This window comes from Scyliorhinus canicula, chromosome 7, assembly GCF_902713615.1.
Source record: "Scyliorhinus canicula chromosome 7, sScyCan1.1, whole genome shotgun sequence".
NCBI lineage: Eukaryota > Metazoa > Chordata > Chondrichthyes > Carcharhiniformes > Scyliorhinidae > Scyliorhinus > Scyliorhinus canicula.
The window spans coordinates 22,664,806-22,686,996 of NC_052152.1; the positions used below are offsets into that span (position 1 = coordinate 22,664,806).

The 22,191-nt window shown below is 48.2% G+C and overlaps 1 protein-coding gene across 3 annotated transcripts in view; it reads right to left on the bottom strand.

Moving 5' to 3' along the window:
• Nucleotides 1-22,191, bottom strand: part of LOC119968780 (bromodomain and WD repeat-containing protein 1-like) — a 232,603-nt gene that overhangs the window by 23,378 nt on the left and 187,034 nt on the right. For all 3 annotated transcript variants that reach the window (XM_038801511.1, XM_038801510.1, XM_038801509.1), the window contains exons 33-35: nucleotides 12,929-13,007; nucleotides 12,490-12,543; nucleotides 11,287-11,430 (exon numbers count right to left, since the gene is read on the bottom strand). In XM_038801511.1, coding sequence (XP_038657439.1) covers nucleotides 11,287-11,430; nucleotides 12,490-12,543; nucleotides 12,929-13,007 — 277 coding nt within the window. The remainder of the gene's footprint in view (nucleotides 1-11,286; nucleotides 11,431-12,489; nucleotides 12,544-12,928; nucleotides 13,008-22,191) is intronic.

Genomic DNA, 22,191 nt, shown 5'->3' on the forward strand with positions numbered 1-22,191 from the left:
ATCTAAGAGTGAAGTTTTTCAGGTGTCCCCGCGGGGAGAACGTGCAGTGCAGACTCCACAGTGACCCAAGCCGGGAACCGACCCCAGGACTCTGGCTGGCATTGTGAAGCAACCGTGCTAACCACTGTTCTACCATGCTGCCCATCGTGCAAGGGGTCTAATCTTGAGGGCTCTGGTTAGAGTGTCACTACCTTTCTCCCCGGCAAGATTCTCTTCTAATCCGGTGGTGATCGCAACCTTGCAGTCAATATAGACTGCATTAGAAGCTGGGTTCCATGTTTCTTCTGGCTACGATTTGTAGGAAGCGTAGGTTTGTGCAGCTTGGTTTAGACTCATCTTTTATCCATGGGAGAAGGGAGGGCTGCAGAGATTTAGCGATATGATTTTGGAGAGTAGGTTCGCCAGCCTAGATGAGTTACAAGAGAACATACAACAGCACAACACAGTATAGGTCCTTCGGCCCACGATGTTGTGCTGACCATTTATCCTAATCTAAGATCAACCTAACCTACACCCCTTCAATTTACTGCTGTCCATGTTCCTGTCCAAGAGTCGTTTAAATGACCCTAATGACTCTGACGCCACCACCTCTGCTGGTAGTGCATTCCACACACCCACCACTCTCTGTGTAAAGAACCTACCTCTGACATCTCCCTTATACCTTCCTCCAATCACTTTAAAATTATGTCCCCTCATGACAGCCATTTCCGCACTGGGGAAAAGTCTCTGGTTATCCACTCTATCCATTCCTCTCATCACCTTGTACACCTCTATCAAGTCACCTACTTTGCCTTCTTCGCTCCAGTGAGAAAAGCCCTAGCTCCCTCAAACTCCCTTCATAAGACATGCCCTCCGGTCCAGGCAGAATCCTGGTAAATCTCCTCTGCACCCTCTCCAAAGCATCCACATCCTTCCTATAATGAAGCAACCAGAACTGGACACAATATTCCAAGTGTGGTCTAACCAGGGTTTTATAAAGCTGCAGCAAAATCTTGAGGCTCTTAAAATCAATCCCTGCTTTTTTTTTAGAAAATATTTTATAGTTGTAACATTCTAAACAGAGAGATCCAACACACAAAGACTCCAAAAACAGCACACCCAACTCCCCCCAACCCTAAACTCTAACTATCCATACATTAGATTCCCGACCCTTATTCGTCACTTCCATGCCTCCTCTTTCTCTCTCCCCCCACCCACTGCCGATGGTCAATTTTCCTTGAAGAAGTCGATGAACGGCTGCCACCTCCAAACGAACCCCTGTAGTGAACCCCTCAAGGCAAACTTAATTTTCTCCAGCCTAAGAAACCCTGCCATGTCACTGACCCAAACCCCTGCCTTTGGGGGCTCGGAGTCCCTCAATCCCAGCAAAATCAGTCTCCGGGCCACCAGGAAGGCAAAGGCCAAAATGTTGGCCCCTCTTCGTCCCCCCCTGGGCTCCTGGATCTACCGATACTCCAAATATTGCTATCTCTGGACTCGGAGTCACCGTCCATTCCAGGATCTCCGACATGACATCTGAAAATCCCTGCCAGAATCCCCTCAGCCTCGGACAGGCCCAAAACATATGTATGTGGTTCGCAGGACTTCCCCCACACCTGTCCTCCAGCTCCTCAAAAAACCTACTCATCCGGGCCACAGTCACATTAGCCCTGTGGACCACCTTGAACTGGATCAGGCTAAGCCTGGCACACGACAAGGCTACATTGACTCTCCTCAGGTCCTTCGCCCATAACCCGACCGCCAACTCTCCTCCCACTTATTCTTCACAGCTCCAATTGGAACCTCTTCGCACTCCATCAGTTCCTTGTATATCTCAAAGACCCTCCCCAACCCCCGTTTTAGACAACACCTTATCCTGTAGTCCCCTTAGTGGGAGGCGAGGGAAGCTCGGGACCTGCCTCCGAACGAAATCCTGCACCTGCAGGTACCAAAACCCGGTCACACCCGGAAACTCAAGCTCGGGAAACTCTCCTCAATGAAGAGATCCCCAAATCTCTCAATCCCTGCCTGCTGCCACCACCTGAAACCCACGTCCAGCTCCTCCGGAGCGAACCAGTGATTGTCACAGATCGGTGACCACACCAACGGCCTCTCCAGTCTCATGTGCTGCCTCCATTGCCCCACACTATCAGGGTTGCCTCTACCACTGGGCTTGTGGAGTACCGAGCCGGCAAGAACGGCAGAGGTGCCGTTAACAAAGCCTTCAGACTCATGCCCTTGCAAGATGACGCCTCCACTCGCACCCACACCGACCCCTCCCTCACTACACATTTCCTAACCATCGATACATTAGCCGCCCAGGAGTAATTAAGAAAGTTTGGAAGGGCCAAGCCTCCCTCCTTGCGCCTTCTTCAGCCTCTGGGCTCTCCCGGCCCGTATAAAACCCGAGATCGTAGCATTTACCTTCGTAGTTCCAAGTACGGTCACTCGGCACCTTCTTTCGGTCAGCCAATTCTGTATCCGGACAGCCAAATTTCCCAGTATCCCATGCCCCCTAATTTTCTGAATGAGCCTACCATGGGAAATCTTATCAAATGCCTTACTGAAATCTATATACACCACATCCACTGTCAGACCTACATCAATGTGTCTCGTCACATCCTCGAAGAATTCAACGAGGTTTGTGAGGCATGACCTGCCCCTCACAAAGCCATGCTGACTATCTTTAATCGAACTATGTTTTTCTAAATAATCATGAATCCTATCTCTCCGTATCCTTTCCAGTATTTTGCTCACCACAGATGCAAGACTGACTGGTCTGTAATTCCAAGGGATTTCCCTATTCCCTTTCTTCAGCAGGGGAACAACATTCGCCTCCCTCCAATCATCTGGTACTACTCCAGTGGAGTAAAGATCATCGGCAACGGCGCAGCAATCTCCTCCCTCATTTCCCGTAGTAACCTTGGGTATATCTCGTCTGGCCCAGGGGACTTATCTATCCGGATGCTTTTTCAAAATTTCCAGCACATACTCCTTCTTAATATCAACCTGTTCGAACATGTTAACCTGGTTCACGCTGTTCTCACGAGCAACAAGGTCCCTCTCTCTAGTGAACACTGAAGCAAAATATTCATTTAGGGCCTCCCCCTACCTCCCAGACTCTAGGCACAAGTTCCCTCCACTATCCCTGATCAGCCCTACTCTCACATTGATCATCCTCTTATTTCTCACATTGATCATCCTCTTTTTCCTCACATAAGTGTAGAACACTTTGGGGTTTTCCCTAATCCTTGCTGCCAGGGCTTTTTCATGCTCCCTTCTAGCTCTCCCAAGTCCATTTTTGAGTTATTTCCTGGCTACCTTGTAACCCCCTATATAGCAGTGCCAGATTCTTGCTTCCTCAACCTTAAGTAAGCTTCCTTCTTCCTCTCAACTAGAAGCTCCACTTCTCTTGTCCAAGGCTCCTTCACCTTACCATTACTTCCTTGTCTCAGCTGGACAACTCGATTTTCAAATTTGCTGATGACACCACCATAGTGGGTCGGATTTCAAACAATGACGAGACAGAGTATAGGAATGTGATCGAGAATCTGGTGAACTGGTACGACGACAATAATCTCTCCCTCAATGTCAACAAAACAAAGGAGATTGTCATCGACTTTAGGAAGCGTAGTGGAGAACATGCCCCTGTCTACATTAATGGGAACGAAGTAGAAAGGGTAGAGAGCTTCAGGTTTTTAGGTGTACAGATCACCAACAGCCTGTCCTGGTCCACCCATGCCAACATTATAGTTAAGAAAGCCCACCAACGATCCTACTTTCTCAGCAGAGTGAGGAAATTTAGCATGTCAGCTACGACCCTCACCAACTTCTACAGATGCACTATAGAAAGCATTCTTTCTGGTTGTATCACAGCTTGGTATTGAGCCTGCTCTACCCAAGACCGCTGGAAACTACAAACGGTCGTGAATGTAGCCCAGTCCATCATGCAAACCAGCCTCCCATCCATTGACTCTATCTATAATTCCCGCTGCCTCAGAAAGGCAGCCAGCATAATTAAGGACTCCACGCACCCCGGACATACTCTCTTCCACCTCCTTCCGTCAGGAAAGAATTACCAAAGTTAAGGGGCCACATACCAATCGACTCAAGAACAGCTTCTTCCCTACTGCCATTAGACTTTTGAATGGACCTACCTCGTATTAAGTTGATCTTTTCTCTACACCTTGCTATAACTGTAACATTATATTCTGCAGTCTCTCCTTCCTTCCTTATGTACGGTAGCCATGATGTGGAGATGCCGGCGTTGGACTGGGGTGAGCACAGTAAGAAGTCTTACAACACCAGGTTAAAGTCCAACAGGTTTGTTTCAAACAAGAGCTTTCGGAGCTCTGCTCCTTCCTCAGGTGAATGAAGAGATATGTTCCAGAAACATATATATAGACAAAGTCAAAGATGCCAGACAATGCTTGGAATGCGAGCATTTGCGGGCAATCAAATCTTTACAAATCCAGAGATAGGGATAATCCCAGATTATAGAGGTGTGAATTGTCTCAAGCCAGGACTGTTGGTAGGATTTTGCAAGTCCAGGCCAGATCGTGGGGGGTGAATGTAATGCGACATGAATCCAAGATCCCGGTTGAGGTCGCACTCATGCGTGCGGGAACTTGGCTACAAGTTTCTGCTCGGCAATTCTGCGTTGTCGTGTATCCTGAAGGCCGCCTTGGAGAACGCTTACCCGGAGATCAGAGGCTGAATGCCCTTGACTGCTGAAGTGTTCCCCGACTGGAAGGGAACATTCCTGCCTGGTGATTGTCGCGCGATGCCCGTTCATTCGTTGTCGCAGCGTCTGCATGGTCTCGCCAATGTACCACACTTCGGGACATCCTTTCCTGCAGCGTATGAGGTAGACAACATTGGCCGAGTCGCACGAGTATGTACCGCGTACCTGGTGGGTGGTGTCCTTCCTAGACACCGGACAAAATCTGCTCCATCCAAGCTATTTACACGAAGGAGGTTTCAGCCAATATTAGGGAAGTTGAAGTCACCCATGACAAGAACTTTGTTACTTCTGCACCTTTCCAAGATCTGCTGCCCAATCTGTTCCTCCTTGTTTTCAGTGCCCGGAATATGACGTCCACAAATCCCTGCCAGTATCCCCTGAGTTTTGGACACGCTCAGAACATGTGGACATGGTTCGCTGGTCCTCCCCCACATCTAGCACACTTGTCCTCCAGCCCAAAGAATTTGCTCATCCGGGCCCACATGATGGTGAACCACCTTGAACTGAATCAGGCCGAGCCTGGCACATGTTGCGGTTGCATTTACCCTCCTCAGAGCGTCTGCCCATACGCCTCCCTCCAAATCCCCACCAAGCTCCTCCTCCCACTTGAGTTTCAGTTCCTCGGTCCCCGTGTCCTCCGCTCCCATAAGCTCCTTATAAATATCCGAGACTCTCCCCTCTCCTACCTCACCCCTGGAAACTACCCTGTCCTGGATCCCCCTTGGTGGAAGGCGTGGAAAGGACGGGACCTGTCTACGTACGAAATCCTGAACCTGCAAGTACCGAAAGTCAATCCCCCTCACCAGCCCGAACTTCTCCTCCAGCGACCATATGTTCGCGAAGCTCCCTTCCAGGAACAAGTCACCCATCCTTCCCACCCCCGCCCTCCGCCACGCTCGAAACCCGCCATCCATCTTCCCCGGGGCAAATCGGTGGTGGTCACATATTGGGGATCAGACCAACTTCCCCTGCATGCTTCCTCCATTGGCCCCAAATCCGCAGAGCCGCCACCACTATAGGGCTGGTGGAGTACCTGGCCGGCGAGAGCGGCAGGGGAGTCGTGACCCGGGCTGCCAAGCTGGTGCCCCTGCACGAAGCAACCTCCACCCGCTCCCAAACCAACCCCGTACCCACCATCCATTTCCTTATCATGGCTATGTTAGCCACCCAGTAGTAGTTGCTGAGGTTCGGCAACGCCAGTCCCCCCTTGCTATGGTTCCGTTCCAGCATCCCCCTCTTTACCCGCGGGGACTTCCCCGCCCAAACAAATCCCAGGATGATTTTATTGATTCTTTTAAAGGACCGTGGAATGAAAATAGGGAGACACTGAAAAATAAACAGGAATCTCGGGAGGATCGTCATCTTCACCGTCTGTACTCTCCCCGCTAGTGACAGCGGGAGTGCATCCCACCTCCGAAACTTGCCCCTCATTTGCTCCACCAGCCTAGACAAGTTCAACTTGTGCATCTTACCCCAATCACGTGCCATTGTATCCCTAAATACCTAAAACTTTCCCCAACCAGCCTACATGGTAGCTCCCTCAGCCTATTCTCCTAACCCCTCGCCTGCACCACAAACATCTCGCTTTTTGCCATGTTCAACTTGTAGCCCGAAAACCAGACAAATTCCCCTAGGATTTCCATAATCCCGTCCATCCCTGCCGCTGGATCTGACACATACAAAAGCAGGTCATCCGCGTATAGAGAGACCATGTGTTCTATCCCCCCCTGACCATTCCCTTCCATCCCCTTGCCGCTCTCAGAGCAATTGCCAGCGGTTCTATGGCCAACGCCAACAGCAGTGGAGAGAGGGGGCATCCCTGTCTTGTCCCGCGGTGTAGTCTAAAATACTCAGATGTCGTCCTGTTCGTCCTTACACTAGCCTCCGGGGCCTGATATAGCAGTTTAACCCAGTCCACAAAGCCTTCTCCAAACCCAAACTGTCCCAGCATCTCCCATAAATAGTCCCACTCCACCCGGTCAAAAGCCTTTTCGGCATCCATTGCCACCACTACCTCCACCTCTCTGCCCTCCGGGGGCATCATAATCACATTGAGTAGCCTTCTTAGATTGTCTACCAGCTGCCTGCCCTGAACAAACCCCGTTTGGTCCTCCACATCACATCCAGTACGCAGTCTTCGATTCTGGATGCCAGGATCTTGGCCAGCAGTTTAGCGTCCACATTAATCAGGGAGATTGGCCTATAGGACTCAAACTTGCGGATCCTTATCCTGTTTTAATATCAGCGAGATAGTGGCTTGCGGCATCGTCGGGGGTAGCACCCCATTGTCCCTCGCCGCGTTAAACACCCTAACCAGCACCGGCCCCAGTATACCCACAAACTTTTTGTAGAACTCCACTGGATACCCGTCTGGCCCCGGGGCTTTACCCTACTGCATGACCTTCAGGCCCCCCATTACTTCTTCAGCTCTAATCGGGGTCCCCAGCCCCTTTACCATCCCCTGCCCACCTTTGGGAAAGTCAGCCCATCTAGGAAGAGCCTCATCCCCTCCGGCCCAGTGGGGGGTTCCGAGGTATACAGCTTACTGTAAAAGTCCCTGAATACCCTGTTCAATCCTGCCGGGTCTCCCACCCGATTCCCTGCCCCGTCCACTACCGTCCCTATTTCCCTGGCCGCCTCCCTCTTCCTAAGTTGCTGTGCAAATATTCTGCTGGCTTTCTCCTCATACTCATACACCACGCCCCTGGCCTTTGAGCTGCTCTACGGCCTTCCCAGTGGATAGCGCCCCCAACTCTGCCTGCAGTCTCCGTCGTTCCCTAAGTAGCTCTGCCCTCGGGGACTCCGCATATTCCCTATCCGTCTGTATCATCTCCTGCACCAGTCTGTCCATCTCTGCCCTATCCGTTCTGTCCCTATGGGCTCAGATTGTGATCAGTTCCCCTCTCACCACTGCCTTCAGCGCCTCCCAGAGCACCGCTGCTGAGACTTCCCCTGTATCGTTAACCTGCAGGTAGTCCTGCATGCATTTCCCCACTCTCTCACGCACCCTCTCCTCTGTCAACAATCCCACCTCTAACCTCCATTGTGGGGTGCTGATAAAATCTTTGCAGACGAGCAGGTCGACCCAATGTGGAGCATGGTCCGAAATGGTGATCGCCGAGTATTCTGTATCCCTCACCCCCTCCCTCCAAAAAGTCCCTACTCATAACAACAAAGTCAATACGAGAATAAACCTTGTGAACATGTGAATAGAACGAGAACTCCCGTCGGCCGGCTGATTCTCCAGGGGTGTACCCCCCCCATTTGTTCCATTAACCCTCTCAGTTCTCTTGCCATTGCCGGGACCCTGCCCGTTCTGGAGCACAACCGGTCCAGGTCGGGATCGAGGGCTATATTAAAGTCCCCACCCATAATCAACTTGTGCGAATCCAAGTCGGGGATTGTCCCCAGCAGCCTTTTGATGAAATCTACATCATCCCAGTTTGGAGCATAAACATTCACTAGGACCACCTTCACCCCCTCGAGCTTGCCCTGGACCATGAGAAATCTACCACCCCCATCCGCAACTGTGCTGTCCGCCTCAAATGTAACCCGTTTGTTTATCATGATCGCGACCCCTCTGGTCTTAGCGTCAAGCCCCGAATGGAAGACCTGGCTAACCCAGCCCTTCCGTAATCTAATCTGGTCTGCCACTTTCAAATGCGTCTCCTGCAGCAACATTACATCCGCCTTCAGAGCCCGTGAGTGCGCGAACACACGTGCCCCCTTGACCGGCCCGTTTAATCCTCTAACATTCCAGGTGATCAGCCTGATTGGAGGGCACCCTGCCCCCACCCCCCGACGCCGATCAGCCATCCCCCTTCTTGGGCCCACCCCCTGCCCATGTGCTGTGCCTCCCCTGGTCCGCCTCTTGGCAGCTCTCACCCCCGACCCCTTCCCTGTTACCTGGTTCAGTTCCCTCCCTCGTCAGCAGATCATCTCCCCCCCCACCCCCCAAGCAACAACCCCTTGTAACCTAACCCCTGCTATATACTGGCTGTATACACACCACCCGCCTCGCTCCCGTTGACTAGCTCAAAGCAGCTAGCCTGGTGGCTCTCAACTCCGCCGCCACCATGTCTCACACCTATTGTCCCCCCGCCCATCAACACCACCTCCCCAGAACAGCCCTGTTCGAGCAATCGCTCTGGGACCGAAACAGAGAGAAAACAAAAAAAGAACAAAGTTCGCCCTCACAATAGTGCAATTCAAACTGTGTAATGAGGTGGGTGATACCACCCACCCCCCTCCCAACACACGCAGAAAAAAAAAAGCAAAAAGAACCCGAACAGCTCCCCAGCACCCAACAACTTAAACTTTAACTATAACTTTGGCTTTAACTTTAAAACTTTCAAACAGGCAAACAAACACAAAAACACCCTCAATTTTAAGTAAAAGAGCATGCCGAACGACAGCGCTAACACGAAGGGTAATCTGCGAAAAAATGCAAACATCCTTTAATACACTCTAACTCGAGTCCATGGGTCCTCAGTTCGGCACCAGTCCATGCCCCTTAGCGAAGTCCATCGCTTCCTCCGGGTCGTCAAAATTATGTTGCTGTTCCCGGTATGTGACCCAAAGCCGCACCGGGAAAAGTAGCCCGAACTTGACCTTTTTAAACAGGATTTCTTTAATTTGTCTATAGGCTGCCCTCCTTCTGGACACCTCCTGGCTCAGATCCTGGTAGATGCGCAGGACACTGTTGTTCCATGAGTAGCTCTTCGTGCTCTTGGCCCACTGTAGAACCCGCTCCTTGTCCACGAACCTATGGAACCTGACCACAATCGCGCCCCCCCCCCGCACCTCGCCCTCGCAGCTGCCTCACCTGCACTGTGTGCCATGTCCAGCTCCAAAGGACGCGGGAAGAAATCATTCCCCTTCCCCACCAGCTTCTGCAGCATGTCTGCCACATATGCCGTGATATACACTCTCTCGGCCCCCTCCGGGAGCCGAATGATTCTCAGATTCTGCCAGCGAGACCTGCTTTCCAGGTCCTCCAGCTTGTCCATCAGCCTTGATTGCTGCTCCTTCAACTTACCAATTTCCACGTTCGCTACCGTTTGGAAATCCGCCTGCTTTTCCATTGTCTTCTCCAGTGCCTGGACCTTCTTATCCTGAGCATCCAGCCTCTGGTCAAGTCACTCCACTGCTTTCTGAAGCGGTTCCAAATTATCCGGCTTCAGTGCTGCGAAGCTCCTTTCATGACCTGCAGCATGTTGTCCAGTGCTGTCTGGACCGTCCTTTCCGTGGTCGGTTCATCGGCCATCTTTTCTCCCACTTCAGCTTCTACACCACCTTTGTTCAGCCCCTTCTTCGCCTGTTTTCGCTCCCTTCTGCTCCTTAAGTCCATACAACTCTGTATGGATTCAGATCTAGAGTGCTATTGTTTTTCACTCCAGCGCTCAAAAGTTCAAAAAAGTTGGGGAAAAAGGTCTTAAAGTCTGACCGGAGCGAGAGCCACCAAATGTGCAACTTACTCCCTCATAGCCGCCACCGGATGTCTAAAATATATATTTTTTTAATGTTTAGATATTGTGCAATAACATGTCTGGCTGATCAGCAGAAAAAAAATCTTCCCATATCCAGTAGCCATGTGTAGCAAAATAATTCAAAATTACAATGCTTCCAAAACTTGATGCTTAAAATGTTTTTCCAAAACACCTTTTCAAAACAAATCTCACTGTAAATTAAATTTTATTATGTTCAGTTTAGAAACTTTTTAAAATGAGAATTTCAAGCATGAGAAAATGCATATTTACTGCTTCTAAAGAACCTTTCAGTGGGGAACACTAACCTATTTTTTCTGTTATGATTACTAACAGATCTTGGGCATGTTGCGCAATGTAGCGCGTCCATATCAGAAGGTTGCGTGTTCAAATCACGTCAAGCTCACGGAGATTTCCTGCAGCTGGTTCCATGATTGCTAACAGAATAACTTTGCATTCCCTTCTCCTTAAATCAGTTTTCTAGTTTTTCCATATATTTTATTTTTGTTATCCTCATTAGGAAAGTTGAGAAATACTACATATGTAGCTGACTAATCATTACCTTCAGCTGAAAGGGGTGCAGAGAAACTAATTTCAAATCCAAAGAAACGTGTGCAATTCTTAACCAAAGTTGACAAGTCAGTCAAGTAATAAGAGCTTCAGAATATATTTAAATTCCAAGAATTAATTTATGGATGCAAGTGAATAGCTTATGAACTTTGTGCAGCTATTTTACTATTGCTAGATGCTGTCTTGTATTATTTATACGCAATAAATGTTTAAAAGTACTCTGGCCTCACAGGAAAAGAATCAAAACACTGCAGGCACAGTAATTCTAAAGAGTTTCACGGAGATAGAACAAGTCAGAATGTCAGGCTTTCCTGGTACCTAAACATATTACCCCTTGGGTTACAAGTTCGGCACTTGCTTACCAGAGGTGATACATTAATACAATGTTTTCCTGACATAATTTTCCTCCTTAAAACAAACTTGGCTCGAGACACTGACTATATTAACCATGATATGGAATGATAAGGCTTCAATTAGTTTTCAAGAAAATAGTCCGAATTAACCTACTGGGTATTCAGCAAGGTCCACAGGCTGCCTGAAAGGTTCAGAATCTTCACACTGAAACAGGATCTCCAACAGTTCTTTACACTGAGTTTTCCATATGCTGACATCATAGCTCAAGTTCCGTCCCAATTGGTGCCTTACATGGTTCTTCATACAGGAACAAAATAGAAAAATAGAACAAAATCGATGAGTTTGCATTGTAAAAACATGTATTACAAGTCACTAACAGCAATACTAAATAATCAATACAGCAATATCTTGTGCCAAGACTCAATTTTTAAAGACAGATGTTCAGACGAATAGCAACTAGAAGGATTAAAATATATTACAAATGAATACAGAACTGACATTATTCATAAAGAAAATTGTTAATAAGCTATGATGCAGATGGATCATACAACAGTCTCAGTATTCCAGAGCCATTACCGATGCATTCAATTGACACCATTTGGAAACAGCAAACGTTTCAAAGTTTAGGAAGAAAAACATTTCTTTACTGAGGGGAGCTCATTAGGACTCAGGAATCAAGGAATTTAGTTAGTGAACCACAAATTAGTCTCCAGTCGAACATTAGGCCAAAAGACCATTAGACATAGGAGCTGAATTGGGCCATTTGGACCATCCAGTCTGCTCCGCCATTCAATCATGGCCGATATGCTTCTCATCCCCATTCTCATGCTTTCTCCCCATAATCCCTGATCCCCTTATTAATCAAAAACTTATCCATCTATGTCTTAAAGTAACATGTCTATTTAACTGGCAAAGTCATTTCAATACCACAACTCTTGAGAACTGGAGAGAGATCTTCCTTAAATTACAAAGAGTCAAGAGAACTGCAAAAAAATTAAGACCTATAAAATGTACACTTGTTTTTTGCAAGTTAGTACTCCCATTTTCCCTGTTTCGTTCATAGTTATCTAATGACATTTAGCAACATGGATTGTGCACAATGTCAATCATTAATGTTTGCAAGTTTTTTCCTTTTTCTTGTTTGTGTCCAAAAATAAATTAGAATATTGTTAGCATAGAGCACCAACTACTGGCACAATGAAAAACAGCAGGTTCTGTGCACTGTGAGGTCAGGACAGTACTATGTTGAAGTGGGAATATCAACAGGTATGCATTGTGGAAGCTAAATGCACCAAACTTAGGGCTAGGTCAATAACCATACAATATTTTTGCCAGTGGTACATTTATGCTACTCACTCTTCTAGCAGTAGATGTTCCTGCAACAACAGCATTCATTGCCTCATCATCTTCCTAAAATCAGATGACATATAGGTTGAAGTATAATAAGTTATTCACAAAATAACTGAATATTGTAAAATTCTATGTTTACAGAATAAAATAAATCAGTTAAGCAAACAGTATCACCATTTACTGGTAAGCCTTTTTAAAAAATAAATTTAGAGTATCTAATTCATTTTTCCAATTAAGGGGAAATTTAACGTGGCCAATCCACCTCCCCTGCACATCACTGGGTTGCGGGGGCGAAGCCCATGCAAACACAGGGAGAATGTTCAAACTCCACACGGACAGTGATTCAGAGCCGGAATCGAACCTGGGACTTTGGTGCATGAGGCAGCAGTGCTAACCACTGACACCGTGTTGCCCTCCTGGTAAGCTTTTTGATTAGCTTCAGTACCTCATCATCTTCTTGAGAGTCCAGTGAACAGTTCTCCATTGTATTCAATATCTCGAAAAAATCAACACAGTCTTTGTTCCTGTAATTAAATACAATGTGTTTGAAAGTACAAAAATGAAATACCGTTGAAAAGTAACACGTTAATCGTTAAATCACCAGTAATCTTTCATTTTGGTTAACAATGTACTACGTGGAGAAGAAAATGTGTACAGAATTTGTTGCGCCAACTTGGCTTAGTTGAATATTGTATAAAGTTCTCCACCATATGCTGTGTTTATAATATTTACAATTATTCCATGTCCACAACCCTCAAATATTTCTGCGCTCCTCCAGTTCGAAACCCCGATTTTTATTGTTTCATCATTGGTGGCAGCACTTCAGCGTTCTGGGCCCCCAAGCTTCGGAATTCCCTTCCGACATCTCCCTACTTCTCTACCTGCTTCGCAGACACTCTGTAAAGCCTATATCTTTGCTTTTGGCCGACTGTCCCAATACCCCCTTTATGTGGATTTGTGTCAAATTTTATATGACAACACTCGTGCAAAGCAAACTGGGTCAATTTACTACATAAAGACACAATATAAATACAAATTTGTTTTTAATGCTAAACCAAGGCCCCTTTTGTCCGTTCTGATAACATGGGTAAATGTCCCAAGTCAGTATCAAAAAATTAGTGTTCTGCTAACTAGAAGAGGATGCCGGAAAAATTCAGCAGGTCTGCTAGCATTTTTTCGAAGAAAAGTGTGCATCTATTGGCGTTCACCTAATATTCTGTCACAACCAAAAATGGTGTGTGTTATGTGGGACATTGATGTCCACGTAATAATCACTGAAATGTAATATATCACGTGCTTGGAGTCATTTCAATATGATAAATTACCAAATAAAGTACTTTAACTAATTTCATTAGTCCAGCCAATTCCCTGCATTTTGAATGTTTCATCTCAGCAGCCCCATTTACATAAAAAATGCTAAAATGATGAAAAGCCACCTAAACTGAGACTGGGATGAAAACAGCTGAGATCTGGATAGTCAGAGAATCGTGCAGTGTCGGGAAGTGGTATGGAAGGAAAGTATAAAAAATACAAAAGGTGAATATCAAAATATTCAACAGTGTGTCTTTTAAATTGTGATTTATTTATCAAGATGAAGGATAAGAACACTTTCTTATTGGAAAAAAATGCACTTTTGGCATAATCTGTCAGCCCCAAATAAATCCTGGGCTTTATCGCTCTGTTCCTGGAATGTGCGTCAGGACCTCCAGCCTTCAAATATCCCTCTTGGATCATTTTCTTATAGCAGCCATTTTCAAAGCAAGTGACGCTGCCAATTGAGAACAATTCTGTGCTGTGAAACCATAGTCAGCGACAACTGCATTGAGACACCCCATATCATTTGCAGCAGATCCACATTGCTGGTGGAGACTTTTCTCCATTCAATCCAGGTTTCATTCGAACATAAATTCCAGTCATGAAAGGGCCAATCTTAGCATAACCCAAATGCTAATGTTTAAAATTAAGAAATTTAATACTATTATTGCACTCTTTACATATGAATTCTTGTACTGGATGAGTTGACAAACAATGCATGAGCCATAGTGAAAATTTTAGTTGGATGTCTTCAATAAAGCAATATCGAGGGCAGGAAAAGTGACAATTGGTGACAGTGAAAATGTCAAGTCTCTGAAACGGTTGAAATAAGGGATATGCTGCTTTTTATGAAACGTTTTTATGAAAATAAAGTGGAGAGAAGGTTTGGGTGGATTCGAATTGCCAATAGGAACTCACTAGTTTGTGTTAATTTCCACTCACCTTTGGCAGAATGAGGTCATGGTAATTTTAATTGTCAGACCTCTAATATTTTACTACTACCTTCCCACCCAGAACACAGCTGTAGTCGTCAGTACCCTTGGTCCACCTGCCTTTCATCCACCACATCACAGAAGAGTCGTGGCACAGAAGGCCATGTGGCCCACCAGGTCACGTGGCCCAACATGTGTGCACTAGGTCTCCAAAAGTCCCATTCCCCTGCCTTTTCCCCATATCTATTCAAGGAATAATCTAATGTCCTCTTGAACACCTCGATTAAACCTGCCTTCATCACACTTCCAGGGAGTGCAGTCCTAACCCAAACCAAATGGTTGTGTTAAAATGTTCCATCAGGCATCACATTTGCTTCTTTTATCAAATCACTTCAAATCTACGCTCTCTCATTCTTGATCCTTTCAAGAGGGTTGAACCACTGATGATTTTGAAAATCTCCATCAGACCTCCTCGCAGCCTTCTTCTCTCCAAGGAGAACAACCCCATCCTCTCCAATCTATTTTCATAACTGGAGTTTCTCATGCCTGGAACCATTCTTGTAAACCTGTTCTACACCCTCTCCTATGCATTCACATCCTTCCTAGCTGAGGTCTTGAACAAATTCAGCATAACCTCCTTTCACTTGAATTCTTTTGCCCCTACTGATAAAGCCCTGGATACTGCATGCTTTATGAACTGCTGTCTGCACCTGTCCTGCTACGGTCAGTGATCTATGCAAATATACACCCAGGTCCCTCTGCTCCTGCACCCCTTTAAGAATTTTGATCCTTATTTTATATGGTCTCTTCTAACAAAATGCATTACCTCACACTCCTCCGCGTTGAGCCTCATCGGCCACCTATCTGCCCACTCCACCAACTGGTCTACTTTCTTTTGAATTTCTACACTGTTCTCTTCACAGTTTGCAACACTAAGTTTTGCATCATCTGCAAACTTAATTATCCCCTGCACCTAGATCATTAATATATCAGAAAAAGCAAGGGTCCCATTACCGACGAGCAAACGTTCCTCCAGCCCAAAAATTGACAGATGCCGCCAGTCCTGCTCAGGTTTTCCAGCATTATCTGTTATTTTATATTGACAAATCCAATTGAGAGAATTGAAGTTGAAGAAAAAGTCTTGGTTGAAGAGTTCTTCAAAATGTTCTCCCCAGTGATCACTGACTACCTCCTTAACCTTGATCAAATCTCCTCCATGTTTGGCACACAATGAATTTGCCCCTCGACTGAATGGGACACATTCCCACAGCACTGTAAGTCATGCATGTCATTAGTTACATAGGTTGTTGGATTTCCCAGACCCCTTATACCCACCATTTGTTCTTTATATCATGGGTTTTGTGCTGTACCGTTTTCTTCAGACATGCGTAGGACTCACTTTTCTCGAGCTATTGTAAAGTTTGCAGCTACTAATTTTTGTAATTGTTTTATTTTTGTTTTGCTTTGCTCTTGCTTTAAGCTTGTAATAAATATTTAAAGCTTGTATTGAACAGTACTTTGCGGACATTGATTTAAACCTAGATGCTATGCTTTGATCATTGATTAATTATATAATCAGTACTGTGTTGTTCCTAGTGTCTTAATAAAGCTCGTAGTCTCAAATGTGGAGAAGATGCTTCATTGTGAATTTGTTCTCTCTTCAGAGTTTAACTTACGGCTACCTCAAATGCTGCCTGCTTGTGTGGCTGAGTCCTGCTACGAGTTCTGCCTTCCGTGAAGTGTGTCCTCACTTCCTGTCCCGGTGTATTTATAGCTCTCCCGTGCTCCCTCTAGTGTTTGCTCAGTTGTATTGCATCTAGTCAAATCTATGATCACCACATCCCCCCTTTTCTCTTTACATATTTTCTGTACATCGTTAAAGAAAATTGTACAAAACAGTTACTTATGATATGTGTATCTATACAAGTGATGGTGCTATTGCATATTTTACAAAGCCAATTTATATTTATGAGTCCAATCTTAATAAAAACATTTATGAGACCAAACTTGATGAATTTGTTCAGAGTTTTTTTCTTTTTGTTGTTGTTGTGGTGATATTCATATTGCAACTCCGTTGTGAATGTTGTTGGTGTTCCTTGTTATTTTAAGTAACCAATGCGTCATCGAGGTTTTTTGCATGGTCGAACCACTGATGTTGACTGACATGGGCTTTTTTTCTGTGCTTGTGGTATCGATTTATTATCTCATCCGCCTTGAATGCTGGTGTGCTTGCTTGTTCTGGAGCAGATGTGCGATTCGTTGTCATCCCATGGCATGTTTGTAGTCTTGTCATTGTTTGGCAGTGTGCTGTGGCATTGTCCTTCATGTGCAGAGTTGTACCATTGTGTACAAGTCGTTGTTTCATTGCTGTTGTTTCTGTCGTTCCTGTCTTTTGTTGTTTTCGTTGCCGTTCTTGTTGCTGTTTTTGTCGTTTCTGTCTTTGTTGTTGTCGCTATCTTTGTTCCTGTCTTTGTTGTTTTTGTTGCCGTTCTTGTTGCTGTTTTTGTCGTTTCTGTCTTTGTTGTTGTCGCTATCTTTGTTCCTGTCTTTGTTGTTTTCGTTGCCATTCTTGTTGCTGTATTTGTCGTTTCTGTCTTTGTTGTTGTCGCTATCTTTGTTATGCTTCTTGTTGGTTTTGTTGTTCTTGTAGTTTTGTCATTGTTGTTGTAGTTTTTGTTGGTGCTGTTGTTGTTCTTGTTTCTGCAGTGCTTCTTGCGATTTTTTGTTGTTCTTGTCGCGCTTCATGTTGCTTTTGTTCTTGCTGTTGTTGTTCTCGTTTCTGCTGTGCTTCTTTTGGCTTTTGTTTTTCTTGTTATGCTCCACGAGTGTCCCGTGTGGATAATTTGAGTCATTGTACGTTTCGTCTCGAGAATGGTGAGAATGGGACTTCCGGTTGCGGCTATGACCAGCTAAGTCGCACATTTGGCAGCTCCTGCGACAAAGGTGTTTAAGGGCCGATTGGAGGGCCCCGACGGTACTGTAAAGACGAATCCCGGTGGGGGAAGGCTCCCTGAGGAGAGTGAGACCAACTTTATGGTCGGTACTCGGAGAGGGGCGACAAAAAAAGCGGCAGCAGCTCCCCAAAAAAAGCGGGGGAAGAGGACCAAAATGGCGGCCGGTGGTGCACTAGAAGATTGGAGAAAATGGGCGGAGGAGCAGCAGGCCGCTCTCCTCCGGTGTTTTACGGAGCTGAAAGTGGAACTCTTAGAGTCCATGAACGCGACGACCACAAGGCTGATGGGGGCCCAGGCGATCCAAGAGGCGTCGATAAGAGAGCTGCAGCAGGAGATGGCGGTGAGGGAGGAGGAAGCCACGGTCCTCGTGGGAAAGGTGGAGGTGCACGAGGCACTCCACCTGAAATGGCAGAGCCGCTTTGAGGAGCTGGACACGCGAATGAGGCGGAAGAACTTGAGGATCCTGGGCCTAGCAGAAGGCCTGGAGGGGCCTGATCTCCCGAAATATGTAGCGGAGATGTTGAGCTCCCTGATGGGAGAGGGGGCCGGTCCATCGCCCCTGGAGCTGGAAGAAGCATATCGGGTCATGGCTAGGCGGCCTAGGGCAAACGAGCCCCCGAGGGCGGTGCTGGTGCGGTTCCAGCGGCTCTGCGATCGGGAGAAAGTGCTGAGGTGGGCCAAGAGGGAGAAAAGCAGCAAATGGGAGAATTCGACGGTGCGGATATATCAGGACTGGAGTGCGGAGGTGGCAAAGCGGCGGGCCCGGTTTAACCGAACGAAGGCGGTGCTGCACGCAAAAAGGATCAAGTTTGGAATGCTGCAGCCAGCGCGCTTGTGGGTCACCTACAAGGACCAGCACCATTACTTTGAGACCCCAGAGGAGGCATGGACTTTTGTTCGGGAGGAAAAGCTGGACCTGAACTGGAACTTGGGAACGCCGGCGGTCGAGGCCGCCCGAGTACCCTTGACTGATCAAGTGGCCCATGTCTTTCTTAGGCCAGGTCGGAACTTGGTTAAAGTTGATGGATCGTTTGGTTTCTTTGAAACTTGTGTTATGGGGGGTTTCTTTGTTCCTTTTTGTGTGTCTCTTCCCGTTGCCAACTTCCCTTAATTATTGTTGTTGTAGGGGGGGCTTTTTTACTGTTTTTTGATCTGTTCTTTAAGGGTTATGGTTACTGTTGGTTAAGTACGTTATTATTGGGTAGTTATTTAGTTATGCAGGCATAGTTATGTATTTATGTATTTATTTGCGATTGGTTATTTATATCGTTATATTGTTAAGTTGGGGAGGCGGGACGGGGGGGGAGCAAGTGGGTTATGCGCGTTTTCTTTTTCTCTTTTTTCTTCCTCTCGTTTTAAGGGGGCTTTGTTATCGGTGTGGATGGGGACGGGGGTGGAATTGAAGATGGCGGGGTAGGGTGTGGCCGGGCGAAAGCGCGGGCTCTCCCCTGTTTCCCGTGCGCGGGACGGAGGAAGGGGGAGGAGAGAAGAGTGGGGTGTGGCCAGCAATGGCGGCTTTTCCCGCGCTGAAGCGGAGTCAGAGAGGGATGGCAAGGGGGGGGGAGGCCCCTCCCCCCCCCACATCGGGAGGAGTCGGAGGGGGGCAGGGGCAGCCGGGTGAGCGAAAACCAGCTGACTCTCGGGAGTACGATGGTGGATACACTGCGGCTAGGAGGGGTCCTAGCCGGGGGTGGGGGGGGGGGGGGGGGGGGGGGGGGGGGGGGAAAGGGGGGTTAGGGGGGGATACCGGGTTGCTGCTGGAAAGGCTGAGGACGGGAAGGGAAGAACGGGAGGAGAGAGGGGGGGGGGGGGGGGCCATCGCCATGGGGAACGGGTCAGAAGGGGAGGGTCGACCCGGGGCGAACAGGGGACAGAACATGGCTAATAGACAGGGGAAAGGGACGGGTCGCTCCGCGACCCGGTTGATTACTTGGAATGTGAGGGGGCTGAACGGACCGGTCAAGAGATCAAGGGTTTTTTCACACCTAAAGGGACTGCAGGCGGATGTGGCAATGTTGCAGGAGACTCACTTGAGAGTAGTAGACCAGGTGCGCCTGAGAAGGGGGTGGGTGGGACAGGTGTTCCACTCAGGCTTGGACGCAAAGAACCGGGGGGTGGCGATTTTGGTGGGAAAGAGGGTGTCGTTCGTGGCGGCGCAGGTGGTAGCAGATAAGGAGGGTAGGTACGTGATGGTGAAGGGTAGGCTGCAGGGAGAGAATGTGGTGCTGGTAAATGTATATGCCCCGAATTGGGATGACGCGGGTTTTATGAGGCGCCTGTTGGGCCTCATTCCGGGTCTGGAGGCAGGAGGCCTGATCATGGGGGGGACTTCAACACAGTGCTCGACCCTGGGCTGGACAGATCGAGTTCCAGGACGAATAGGAGGCCGGCAGCGGCGGAGGTGCTAAGGGGGTTCATGGAGCAGATGGGGGGGGTAGACCCTTGGAGATTTGGCAGGCCAAGGGCGAGGGCGTATTCTTTTTTCTCCCACGTCCACAGGGTGTACTCCAGAATAGACTTTTTTGTACTGAGCAGGGGGCTGATTTCGAGAGTGCAGGACACGGAGTACTCGGCCATTGCGATTTCGGACCATGCACCACACTGGGTAGAGGTAGAACTGGGGGAAGCACGGGACCAGCGCCCGCTGTGGCGCCTGGATGTGGGGCTGCTGGCGGACGATGAGGTGTGCGGAAGGGTCCGGAAGGGCATTGAGAGATATCTGGGCACGAACGACACGGGCGAGGTGAAGGTGGGGGTAGTATGGGAGGCCCTGAAAGCAGTGATCAGAGGAGAGCTGATCTCCATAAGGGCACACAGAGAAAGGAAGGAGAGGCAGGAGAGGGAGAGACTGGTGGGGGAACTTATAGAAGTGGACAGGAGATATGCGGAGACACCAGAGGAGGGGCTGTTGAGGGAGCGGCGCAGTTTACAGGCCCAGTTTGACCTACTGACCACTAGGAAGGCGGAGACGCAATGGAGAAGGGCACAGGGTGCGGTCTATGAGTACGGGGAAAAGGCGAGCAGGATGCTAGCACACCAGCTGCGCAAGCGAGATGCAGCCAGAGAGATTGGGGGAGTGAGAGAGAAGGGAGGGAACGTAGTGCAGAAGGGGCAAGAGGTGAACGGGGTCTTCAGGGATTTCTACAGGGAATTGTACCGGTCTGAGCCGCCCAGGAGGAGGGGGGGAATGGAGAACTTCCTCGATAGATTGAGGTTCCCAAAGGTCCAGGAGGAACGGGTGGAGGGGCTGGGGGCGCCGATAGAGCTGCAGGAACTAGTTAAAGGGATAGGCCAGATGCAGGCGGGGAAGGCGCCGGGGCCGGATGGGTTCCCGGTGGAATTTTATAAGAAGTATGTGGACTTGGTGGGTCCAGTGCTGGTGCGAGCCTTCAATGAGGCGCGAGAGGGGGGGGCTCTGCCCCCGACAATGTCACAGGCCCTGATCTCCTTGATCCTGAAGCGGGACAAAGACCCTGTACAGTGCGGGTCCTATAGGCCTATCTCCCTCTTGAATGTAGATGCCAAACTGTTGGCAAAGGTCCTGGCAACCAGAATAGAGGATTGTGTGCCAGGGGTAATCCATGAGGACCAGACGGGTTTCGTAAAGGGACGACAACTTAATACAAATGTCCGGAGGCTGTTGAATGTAATTATGATGCCAGCAGTGGAGGGGGAGGCTGAGATAGTGGTAGCACTGGATGCGGAGAAGGCATTCGATAGGGTGGAGTGGGAATACCTGTGGGAGACGCTGGAACGGTTTGGGTTTGGGGAGGGATTTATCAAGTGGGTGAAGCTGCTGTATTCGGCCCCGATGGCGAGTGTGGTTACAAACGGGAGGAGGTCGGAGTATTTTGGGCTCCATCGAGGTACCAGGCAGGGATGCCCCCTATCCCCCTTACTATTTGCATTAGCAATCGAACCGTTGGCGATGGCACTGAGGGGTTCAGGGGGTTGGAGAGGACTGACAAGGGGAGGGGAGGAGCATCGGGTATCACTCTATGCGGATGATTTGTTGTTGTATGTGGCGGATCCGGAAGGGGGAATGCCGGAGGTAATGGAAATACTAGCGGAGTTTGGGGACTTTTCGGGATATAAATTAAATGTGGGTGAAAGTGAGGTCTTTGTGATACACCCGGGAGATCAGGGGGAGGGAATTGGGCGGCTCCCCTTTAGGAGAGCAGTAAAGAGCTTCAGGTACTTGGGGGTGCAGGTGGCAAGGAACTGGGGGACCCTCCACAAGCTGAACTTTTCAAGGCTGGTGGAGCAGATGGAGGAGGAGTTCAAGAGGTAGGACATGGTACCGCTGTCGCTAGCAGGGAGGGTGCAGTCAGTCAAAATGACGGTCCTCCCGAGGTTCTTGTTTCTGTTCCAGTGCTTGCCCATCTTCCTCCCCAGGGCCTTCTTCAAGAAGGTAACTAGCAGCATTATGGGCTATGTGTGGGCGCATGGCACCCCTAGAGTGAGAAGGATTTTCTTGGAACGGAGTAGGGACAGTGGAGGATTAGCGC